The sequence below is a fragment of the Pleurodeles waltl genome, chromosome 7 (genome assembly GCF_031143425.1).
Source record: "Pleurodeles waltl isolate 20211129_DDA chromosome 7, aPleWal1.hap1.20221129, whole genome shotgun sequence".
Taxonomy (NCBI): Eukaryota; Metazoa; Chordata; class Amphibia; order Caudata; family Salamandridae; genus Pleurodeles; species Pleurodeles waltl.
Window position 1 is genome coordinate 1,250,938,809 of NC_090446.1, and position 12,078 is coordinate 1,250,950,886.

The window sequence follows — 12,078 nt, forward strand, 5'->3', positions numbered from 1 at the left end:
TACTGAGCTGGTGTGCGAAAGCAGGTGTAGGCCATCATTACAGGGGGAAAAGTCTAATAAAATGGAGAGATACCTTAATTATCAGGTCTGATAAGTAGCACATATCACAAATTTGCCCCTAAAAGTGGTCATAACATGCTGACTTTAGTGCTTAGCACATTGACATTTCCATGTAGCGGGACTTTGGGCACCATTCTTCATTTAAATTCTGGTAGGTTTGACCAGCCAGAAATTCATGGATGGTGTACCAGGTACAAAAAACATGCACAACTCATAATTCTCCTATGTGCAGAAGCAGGTGTTCCAGAACATATCAGAAATTATCAAGCCATAGTAATGATGGCTACAGTGTGTTTTGAAAGGCCAATATACCTAATGTACTATATTGTTTTGAAATTCCTATTATGGACATTATACATACATAGTGGACCTCAAACATCGTAAAGCAAGCAATGCTTAGATCATACTTCACACATTTCCAGCTAAAAGCTGGCCCCACCCATGCTGTGCCACTCTGCATGACTTTAAAAATGCAAACCGACCATTTCCAATGACAGATTTGATAGCGACCTCCCCTTCTTGCATGTTCGATTACTGAACAGATGTTCTGTCAAATCTTGCTGTTACATCTTGGTGTGTGTTAAATTAAGGTAAGGCAGGCAGCCATCTTTGGCACCACCAGCAAGAAGATGCCAGATTCATCTTAGAAGCACGACATTTGGGCACATTTTCAGAGAGCTGCAGCAAAATGCAATTTTCCCTAGGCAGCAAAAGTCTTCAAAGAGGTTGAGGGTTCTGTTTATTACACAATTTAAAAAGTCTTGAAAGAGGATGAGGGTTCTGTTTATTACACAATTGAAGATAAGTATTCTCTAGTTGAGGCAGACTTGCTGCATCCATTTTTATCACTGTTAACTTTGGCTGCTTTTGATGAATCTTCATGAAATGTAAAATAACGTATTCTGCCCCCATGGAATTCTTTCACCAAATTTTTTGAAGATTGATCATGGGTTTTAGAAATGGGGTTTCTGGTTGGCCTGGGTATGCACCTAAGTCAGGCAGAGCCCACCCACTCTAGTCAGGGTAAGGGAGTTACACACCCAAAATAACCCCTCCTCACCTCCTTATAGCGTGGCTCAAGCAGTCAGGCTTATCCCAGAGGCAATGTGTAAAGTGTTTGCACAACTAGCACAACACACGTGACAGACACACTGAACACACCTCAAAGGAAACACAACACCCAGTTATATAAAAATAAATTGTATTAATAAAACATAATTAGACCAAAAATGACATGCATCAGTAATACCCTGCTACACAAGCAGTTGTCGGAACATCCCACAGGTTACTACTACTCTGCAAAAGTCAGCAGTAATCAGGAAACATATGGGTTACTAGTTATTCTGCAACACAAGCAGTAGTCAGGTTGTGGTTATTACTAAAATCACCTGTCATAATAAACATACTATCATGAATGTCTAGACATCATCATGAATGCACATTCCCTTCTGCACATATCTTGGTTCCTGAGAGGATATACGCCCCTTCCAATAAGGTAAGCACAACCTCTGTTCCTACGTGGGGGCACACTGAGAATAATAAAGAAATGTAGTGAAAATGCTGTATTAGCCAGACATAGGTGACAGCACCTGGCCCATATGTCACCAGGTATCCGGGAGGCACAGTCCCACCAAGCGAGGTACCAAGCCTCCGGTGTCCTCTCCTTATGAGGGGTGGTGGTGGATAAAACACCCCCAGCCTAGTACAGGAGCTCCTGTGCTCCTAACCGGCTAAGGACAGTCACCTGAGTAATCTTGGCAGGACCGAGTACTTCCATCGAGGATCGCCTCCCCAGCCTGCTGTATATATCCCAAGAGAGGAGAAGGCCAAGAGGGTCTCACCCTCAATGATCATGTCTCCCGCCTTCTCCCGGCCACCTGTACTCCCGCTGTGGTCGGGGGCGGGAAGGCAAGAAAGGCAGCTCACCTCTCGGTGGAAGCCTGCCTCAGCTTCTTCTCCTTCGCAGACAGTGGGTGGGGGCTGCCAACAGTGAGCACGCAGCACGGCTGCCCTTTTTGGGTTTGGGTCCTCTACAAGCCCTCAGGGAGCGTACCTAGAGCCCTCCTGGGCCTGCTGGTTGGACAGCTTGCTTCTTGGGTCTTCCCCTGCTGGACCGGCTCCTCCAATCTCCTCGCCGGGGTTGCAGCGGTGATTACTCCCAAAAAGCAGTTCCTGCTTGTGCCCCGGGGGCACCACATGGAGCACGCTCAACTGTGCTAGCTCCACAGCTTCTCGGGGGAGCAGGACCACGAGGACACAGAGGGTGCTTTTCCTGTGCCTAGGGCAGATCCACATAAAGCGCTCCACAGGAAAGGTAAAGCGCTCCTCAGGAATACCTCCAGCAGTTCCCTCCGCTGAGAAAAGGAAAAGCGTGAATCGCTCTTCCTGTGCTTTGGAAAAAGGGAACAATGCATGGGACCAGAGGGCACCCCTCCCTCCCCGGGAGACAACAAATGGGGCACATATCTGCAGGACCCCAGCAAAAAGGCCAGCACAAGATTTAGGAAGGCAGTCCCATTCAGTGACTTAGCAGGTCACAGGTCAGCACAACAGCAGCAGTCCCAAGGCGGTTCCTGGACGAGTCCTTCCAGCAGCATCCAGTGCCTAATTCAGTAGTCCATTAGTGTCTAAAAATGTGGGGGAAGACCACCTTACTCATACTTATTTTGCGCAGCCTCCACAAAAGGGGGAGAAGGGGCTCCAACCAGTACTAACTGGTTCCAGAAGTATCCCCTTTCTCCTCCAACACTGGCTTAAGACATCAGTGGGGGGTAAACAAGCCCTTTGTGTGAGGCCGGGGCACAGCCTTTACAAATGCAGGTGTGCCCCATCTCTCCCTCTCCCAGCCCAGGAAGACCATTCAATATGCAGATGCACTCTTGTGACACCTCAACCCTCCCTGTGTACAGGCTGCCTGAAAAGTATGCACAAAGCCCAGCTGTTACTATGCCCCAGACGTGGGTTGGAGATAAGCTGCAAAACACCAGAGTCATAAGCATAGAGAAATGCCCACTTTCTAAAATTGGCATTTCTATAATGGTAATAAAAAATCCACCTACACCAGTAAGCAGCATTTCTCACTACCATTACAGCCATACCAAACATGCCTGTGCTACCACTCATAGATTAGACAATACTACTTAGACATATGTTAGGGCATTTCCAATGCATCCCTATGAGAAAGGCAGCACTCACAGTAGTGAGGAGCCAAATAGGTTGTTTGTCACTACCAGGGCAGGCCACACAACCAAGCACATGCTCTGCCTTTTACCCACACAACACCCTGCCCATAGGGCTATCCAGGGCCTACCTTAGGGGTGACTTGAATGTAGTAAAAGGGGAGTTCCAGGCCTGGCAAGTTAATTTAGATGCCAGGCCCCTGGGGCAGTAAACTGTGCATGCAGACCCTGCTGTAGCAGGCCTGATTCAGATATGAAAGGCTACTTCTGTGGGTGGCGCAAGCCATTAGTGGCATTTCATTTACAGGCTCTGGGTATAGGGATACCACTGTAAAAGGGACTTACAGGTAAATTAAATGTGCCAATTAGGTGTAAGCCAGTCATACCAAATTTAGAAGGAAGAGCACATGCACTTTAGCACTGATCAGCAGTGATAACGTGCTCAGAGTCCTACAGTCAACAACAAGAGGTTAGAAAAAATAGGAGCAGGAAGGCAAAAAGTTTGGGAATGCCCCTGTAAAAAGGTCCAGGTCCAGCAGTGGGGGACAAAAGGTAGGGTCAAAATATTTTATGTTTCCCATTCCAAGCTGAACTAAATAGGAACACTTACCTATGCGGTCACAATCTTGATATATACTGTTGGTGATATTCCTTAAGGTCAAATCATCAAACCCTCTTGTCAACCTGGTTTCAGTAAGTAATTCTTAGCAGCTTGGCTCAAGGAACAAGGTTTTCCTCAGAGAAAATGCATGTGGTATGTGTACAAAAATTGGCTAAAAAGCAACGTTTTTAATATATGAGCAACTTAAAGATAAGAGCCATGTGTATTCATTAGGATTAGCTTAGCTCAAGTGCATAACATGTAAGGCTTACAAGGCATGAGGATTTGAATTTGAATCAATCCTCCTGGTCACAGGCTCTTCTACATTTCCTAAATATGCAGGTGACTTAGAGGACGTCCCTACTGGGCAAACATAACCTTTCACCATTCATACCCATCAGAGTATCTGAGCTGCATGGTTCTGCACTGAGCTTGGAGAATCCATGGTAAGTTAAGGGTACCTTACCAAGACTTGCTTAAGGCTTCTTGAATAAAGCTCCTCCAGCAAGAAGGCTGGAGGCCATGTCCTTGCAAATGGCAAGACTCTAAACTGATTTTTGAATTGTTTTCTGTTGTGACTAACATCCACATCATGGCCACACTTGAGCTTGGATGAGCTCCCATTAGGAGACTTGGTTAATTTTCTTAAATTAGTTACGTCTGTGTGTAGTGAGATGTATACGGCACTGTATAATTGTAATTTTACTATCCCTGCTTCAACATGCAGAACAGTGAGTTTAATTGTTATATTCATTGTCCTTGTACAGCACTCAAGCTACACTTGGCTGATATACAATATTTGTGTACATACTAAATTTTGTATAGTACTACATGGCTCTCTGACTTAATGTGTATGGCTTGGAATTTCTTTGTAATATATACCGCAATTCCACACAATAATGCTATGATACTTATGTGATTTTTTTTCTTGGACCTAGAGTGCTATTGACATCCTTGGCTTCACTTCAGAAGAGAAGATGGGCATTTACAAGCTAACAGGAGCTGTGATGCACTATGGCAACATGAAATTCAGACAGAAGGCCCGTGAAGAGCAAGCAGAGCCTGATGGTACAGAAGGTAAGCAGGATCTTGCTTTGTGCTGAGTGCAAGGTTCAGTTTACTTAGTGGCAGCGGTATTTTATGTGAAGAGCCTTGACTTTCAACATTCCTAATTTCAGTAGCAGTGCCTGTCCACTATTCCTATATTCACGATTCTAGACTCTAAATCTTCAATTCATGAGTCACTTGCCTTATCAGTCGCATGAGAGGCAATCCAATAATCCTTTAATAACCCATGAATCTCAGTGTTCTTGACCCATGAGCCTTATCTCAAGTCTTCTCGAATCCATGAGCAATAAGTCTGTGGTGTCGCTAAAGTCATGAATCCAGAGCTTTCATCGACCTCAGACCCATGAGCCAAGTGCATACCTGATTCTATTAATAGTGGTTGAAAAGTTCTCTCATCACCTTGTTTCATGCACACCCAGTTCCGTGATCCATTGTAAATTCCATGGGGTCTTTACAAAGGAGCCCCGAGTCTCCAGCTTTCTCAAACATTTCTGCAATGAGTTGCCAGAGTTCCTTAACCATGGATAATGGGCCTCAGGGGGTTCAGAACACATTAGCCATGGTTCTCTAAAAGTCTTGATCACATGGACCATTAGCTCACAGAAATCTCGATTCCAAAAAGCCCATCTCTTCATGGGTTTACAAACCAGAAGTGTGAACACCAATAACAAACTCCTGCATCCTTAGTTTTCAGTGTTTTGCATCCTATCACAGACTTGTCTCCAGTATGCAAGAGCTGACAGAACTCTCCAGATGCCATAAAGCACAATTTCATAATGATGAGACATTGGTCTTTTGTATTCTCAAAGCCATGAGCCATGGTCCTCCAGCGGTCTTAAACCTATTAACATTGAGTTTCCAGTGATCAGAAACCCATAAAGCTTCGATTTTCTATGCTGTGAAAATCATGAGTGTCTAGTCTGATGTTCACACAGATGTGCCATGGGTCCTGGTATTCAAACATATGAGCATTTAGTCTCCCATGTTTCAGAGCCATGAGTCAAGAATCGCAAGCAATCACAAAAACCAGGAACAATGGGTTTTGAGAAATTTTACACTTCTATTAAATATTCAGACCATATTGTTTTAGGAAGCACTCAGGTACGAAAGGTTTTAGTGTTTGAAAACTGTCTGATTCTGTAACTTGGTAACGTTAATACTTTACCACTAACTCAAAGGAGGTGGTGTGCCATTCCCAAATGAGGAGTCCCATTGCCCCTTCCCCTTCCCCTTTGTGAATGTTGACAAAAACGTTTTTTTTAGGAGTAGGACCATAGGACCACTGCCTACTCATAAAAATGATTTGTGTAACTTTTAATTTTTTTTAAGACATCTCTTTATTCGTTAAGGAAAACGGGCTGCACTATACATAAAAGATGGCTTTATTTAAAGGCAGCCACAGACATGGTGGTCTGCTGATTTCAGCAGACCACCATCTCTGTGATTGTGGTAAGTCATAGTGGATCGTAATATGCGACCGACTGCATGAATATTGAGGAGGTGGGTCTGATTAGTACATACATGGGCTTGCAAAATACTAATGCATTCTGTAGAAGGAGCAAATTGCGACCACTTTTATTGAATCCATTGTAGTACAGTCCACCTAAGAAATTGCAAATAAGAAATCGAAAATGATGAATGGGTGTTAGTTGCAATTTGTTTAGTTAACATTTCTATGTTACTCAAGTTGGAATTCTTAACTAGAACTACAAATCAATGGTACTCACGGAGATGACCTTTAAGTCATTGAATAAAATCATGCAATCAGAACATACAGTTATTTTTAAATCAATCATTATTTTGATTAATTATTTTAAACACACATCAGCAAACTTATCTACTTTGTCGGTCATAATCAGACCAGGTCCGCTAAACATGAGACTTACAGCACTTACCGTAAGCGTGATCTGAAGTAATCGCTTGTTAAAACGTTGCATGTCTTTAAATGCAGCTGCATGCTGTGTGACTGCGTTGTGTATTTCTTCATGAGTTCTAAGCTTCCTATCACATTTACATGGTATCGTGCGCAAGGCACCTTCTGGGGAAACCAAGTCTATTCAGCTATTATTGGTCATGATTTGACCAAGCTAGTCTGAGGTGCTTTTGATGTATATGTGGAATACTTTTGGGAATAATTTGTGAATACCGTGTGTGCGCATTCCACATAATTGATTATTTCTCTGGCTTTACTTGTATCTGGTGCGTTTTGATAGACGAAGTGTGTTCTAACAGGAAGTGCTGTATATCTCATCCCTCTTTGCAGAGGCTGACAAGGCAGCATACCTGATGGGTTTAAACTCAGCAGAATTACTAAAGGGACTGTGCTTCCCGAGAGTCAAGGTTGGGAATGAGTATGTCACTAAAGGCCAAACGGCAGAACAGGTCAGTGGAAGCACGACCATGTTGAAAGGTTATTATGTCTGGAGACTAATGTCTTGTTGTGCAACTGGCTGACATGTCTTTGGGTCTTTTTCTATTTCAGGTTCAACAAAATGTAAATGCCCTTTCCAAATCGGTGTACGAAAAGCTGTTCTCGTGGATGGTGACCCGTATCAATCAGCAACTAGACACCAAACTTGCACGACAACACTTCATCGGAGTGTTGGACATTGCTGGCTTTGAAATTTTTGAGGTTTGTAACTTTGTCTCGACATTTGCTTGTAGTTATCTCAGGTCTATTAAATGAAGTAGCCTACTTTTTTTGGCACAATATCACCGTTCAGCTAAATGGCCATCAAGTTGTTGGCATTCTTATAATTGACATATTTGTCCTTAATGTGTGTTCTGAACGTGCAAGAGCATCATCTTGTTTTGCTAGGATGGCAGGGGTCACGGTTTTAAAACGGACTACTCCAGAATAACCTGGGCCAGGCACTCTCCTCTGGCCTAACTGGACCACTACATCATAATGATCTTTTCAGTAACTAAAGAGCTCTAAGGTTTTGTATTGCTTTGTTTTTTTATAGATTTCTCCTCAATCTTACAATATAAGTGGATCCAGGCTACCTGGGCATTATCAGGGTTGTAGGTGACATAGGTCTAAAATATTTTCTACACTGTCAGTCTGTGAAACAGTTGCTTTGTTTGGATTCACTTAAATTCTGTGACATTGTTGCAATTCAGATTTTGCAACAGTCTACTTTTAAATTGACATCTTCACTTAAATATCTGATTCATTTACCTTCATGAAAACTTGGAATCCACTTTTCACATAGCTAATTCTATTGTTCTGTCTTTGTTCTTGATCTTGTTCTTTGATATTCCTCTCTTGATTTTGTTTGTTTCCTCAACAATTGATACATTAAAATGTAATTTCAACAAATCATCTGAGCTATTCCCCTCTACCCCACTCGAGGGGAAGAGTCTTTTCCATCAGACCTTCACACCTCTCCATAAGACCTTCCATCACACCATTTTCCATCAGACCTTCACGCCTCTCCATTTGGATCACCTACAGTTCCCACCACCTGATATCCCTTCCCTTATTGCTCATGTCACTCTTTAGTTTGTCACACTACCTGGGGGGGGAGGGTCATTTGGTTGTAGTGGAGAAGTGTGGCACAATGGTTAGAGCGGCAGACCCTGATGCTGAGATCTAGCCCCGGACCAGGGTTCAATTACTGCCTTGGCGGGTCTTGGGCTCAATTCCCTTGGACCAGATAATTCTCACCTCGGTGCCTAATCTAATTAATGGGTCCCACTCTGGGCAATAGCTTGCTTAATCTCCACAACGCCCTCACAGCGCTTGGATGCCTGGCTTCACCCTGGGGGTGCCCAGGAGTGGGCGCCTCACAGGGAAAAGCCAGGAGGGGTTCCACAGTGGTAGGCGTACAGCACCTTGAGACCCTAACGGGTGAGTAGTGCGCTATACAAGTACGAAGTTTACAGTTTTGTTTACTCCTATGTTGCAAATTCTCCCTTTAGCCATCCCTTCTCCGTACTGACAGTTCTAATCTAGACATCAGCGTGCTTATACTCTGCTCTCTCTGACTATTTCTTATGCTTGAACTTTCCCTTTACATCTACTTTGCAACCCTCATAAAGCAAGCTGAACATTGACTTCTTACTTGTCTAATACGTATGCTGCTCTCCTGAAGGCTTCTTTCTTGGATATATAAAGAAACATTTAAAATATCTCCTTCCATTGATTTTCTTGACCTTATTTCTCAGTACTTTTCTGACCACCAATCTGTTAAATCACGTTACTTCAGATCTCTCATTTCTTTTCTTTCCTCTTGTTGTCATATCTTTATCACTTTGAATCAGCTACTCATCCCTTATCTGTCTGATTCCTCTTCCTGTTCTTGAGTTACTTTCACAGACCTCTGACCTTGACAGTTATATCACAACTAAAATCGCTCATCTCTGGCCCTCATCCCTTTCTCTGCTTCTGCCCTATTGTATCCAATTGCACCCCTCTTTTGTTCTTGTTAACCCTATTTCATCAACTCTTGACACTCTTCTAACATCTTTAATTCTTGCTGTCAGTAATGCTGTTTTTCATTTGAATGTTTTTCTAAATACTATTTGTATATTTCCTCAGTTCTTTAAACTTGCATCAATACTTATTTTCTGAGGAAACCAACTCTTCATTCTCACTCTATGTAGCTAATATTGATCGTGTTTCCATTCTTTTAATTTCTTAACTTCTTTTTTGCTTTTTCTCATGTCTTGATTTTCAAAGCTTGATTTGCCGTGGGCAATCCACTTTCCACTCCAAACATTTCACTGAAACTGCTCTCCTCTGTCACTATAGACTCTTTTCCATTGTGATTTTAAGTAACCCTTTGTCTCTTGTTGACAGAGTTGATAATCCAGATGTTTGTTATTTTAGAATTTTAGGCTCAGTCCTCTATTGGCCATTCTATTGCCTTTGTTAGCACTCCTTTTGGTGATATGCTCTAACTCTTCCTTCTTTTTGGTGTCCTAAGAAAAATATCAAGGTTTGTTATATAACCACCTTCAATTGCTCTTCCAATATCTTCACCTCATTTTGGTTCTTAATCTACATTGATGATTCTCACATATTGTTCATCTTTCTAACTTGTGTCAAATCTTTCACTATCTGAGTACCTATTTGTCTTTATCTATACACATTTTGTATCCTGTGCCTTTCCAGTTCACTGTTCGCTCTCTTTACTCTTTCTACTCCTAATTCCTAAATCCCTCCTTCGTTTTCTTTTCATAATCTTGATGCAATATCCTGCAAGCTTGCTTCTCTAAATACATTGATTCATCTCCCACTCCCATCAGTTTCAACTCTAATCTTCATGGAGTTCACCCATTCATTGTTTTCCTTGTGAATGACACATGAGCTACAGTCCCAAACTTTACATTTAGCCTACCTCACTCTGCTTTCCAATATATTTAACCTACTGCTAAATGTCTTCTCTTAAATCTCCCTAAGCTTCAAACTCTATTTTGCATGATTTAGCTTCAAATCCTTTCTTCCTCAGGCACACTCCTATCTCTGTTTTTTTGTCTGCATTTTCTCACCATCAGTATATGCACTCAGCTAACAAAGTTTTCTCAGTTTCCTCTCTTTTCCTCTCTATGATTTAATTCCTTTCCTCTCAATGCTCATGAACCTCTAAATACACACCTTTATATAACAATCTACAGTACAGCAACTTTTCTCAACTACTCTCTGACCTTTTCTTAATCAACACACACCTCGCATATACCCATCAACATATCACCCCTGGAACTCCTACTCATAATCTAACATATTAACCCACTCTAAACCTACCATCTTCCCTACACACCATGACATGATACACATGAAAGATATTATTCCACCTGTACATTCTCCCCCTGCAAACATACCAATCTCTAGGAGAAAACACTCTCTAACATTCTCCCAGAGCTCCTTCACCAAGCTCAAAATGACCGTATCTCACTCTTGGACGACACATAATTTAATCTTTTTAACTAAATGTTTAGCTGTACTTCCGAATTTCAGTATTCACTAACCCACTGACTATCATCACCCCCTCTTCAGCAGTCCCACAGACATCAGACATAGCCATCACCTGACATTTGAGCTTCAACAATCAAGAGGATTGTCTTGCTACATAAATTGTGCAGCAAACCTACAGGGACACAAAATAGTGCTTCATATACTGTCCACCGCTAGCGCCAATGCCAAATCCTCTTAATTTCAGTCCTTCATGTCATCCCCTCATCCATTCACTCTGAGACTCTCCACAACTGTCTTGCCTCAATCCTAGTATTGCTCACTTTGATACTTTCATACACGTATGTCCTCCCTTCACTCTTCTTGCATTACCAGTCCAGCACTCACATTACAAGTGGGTGGGAACACACTGTTTGCACAATTTGAAGTGCATTATACTAAATGCAGTATTTGTACTCACAGTAGAAGGTATTCACTATCCCATATATTAGCGAAACAAGTGCTGACATCTCAGGGATGAAGTTCAGGTTATTTGTCTTTCATCATAGAGAGCAGCATTCCTTCAAATGCCTCCTTTATTTCCAACCACTCCTTTGAATTCACATGGGACTCAAGGATACCTGTGTCCACTCCTCCTCTAGGGGATGTCTCACAAGAGTGAGTCTTTGAGCCTCTTCTGTTTTCTTTATAACCACCTTCATTTGAGATATAATTCATTCCTTGATTTCTCATTATCATCTTAATTCTTGTCATAACCAGATTTTCTTCTCATTTCCAAATTTCACACTTGACATCACTGATTTTCTCTCAGATATTAGTCACTGCATGGCACCACAATTGTTGAACCTTAATTCTGCAAAAACTGGAGTGGTACTCATCGCCTCTTCTTATTCACTTTTTTCTCTGGACAACTCCATCCCTGTTTCACTGAAACTAAGCTTATCAACTAGGAACTTTGGTGGTCTTTTTAACATCAAAAAGATGGAGGCCATCATTACTAATATAGCCACAGCAGCACAATTCAAATTATTTAAAATATGTAAAATACGCTCCATCAAGACTAAGAGAGGTATGCTTCTATTATGTGAACTTGACTTGGAAAGATAAAAATCTTCCCTTAGTTATCTTACTGTGCAAAATGTGTTTAAAACATATAATTTACCTTGAAATTGTATGTATTATTTTCAGTACAGAAAGTGCACATTTGAAGGAAAATAATAAATCAGTATTTTTTAGCACTACGACATTATGTT

General features: G+C 41.9%; 1 protein-coding gene across 1 annotated transcript in view; it reads left to right on the top strand.

The window, feature by feature from the left end:
• LOC138246132 (myosin-3) overlaps window positions 1-12,078 on the top strand; it is an 83,362-nt gene that overhangs the window by 17,899 nt on the left and 53,385 nt on the right. Inside the window, exons 11-13 of the mRNA XM_069200404.1 lie at window positions 4,779-4,917; window positions 7,172-7,290; window positions 7,391-7,540. Coding sequence (XP_069056505.1) covers window positions 4,779-4,917; window positions 7,172-7,290; window positions 7,391-7,540 — 408 coding nt within the window. The remainder of the gene's footprint in view (window positions 1-4,778; window positions 4,918-7,171; window positions 7,291-7,390; window positions 7,541-12,078) is intronic.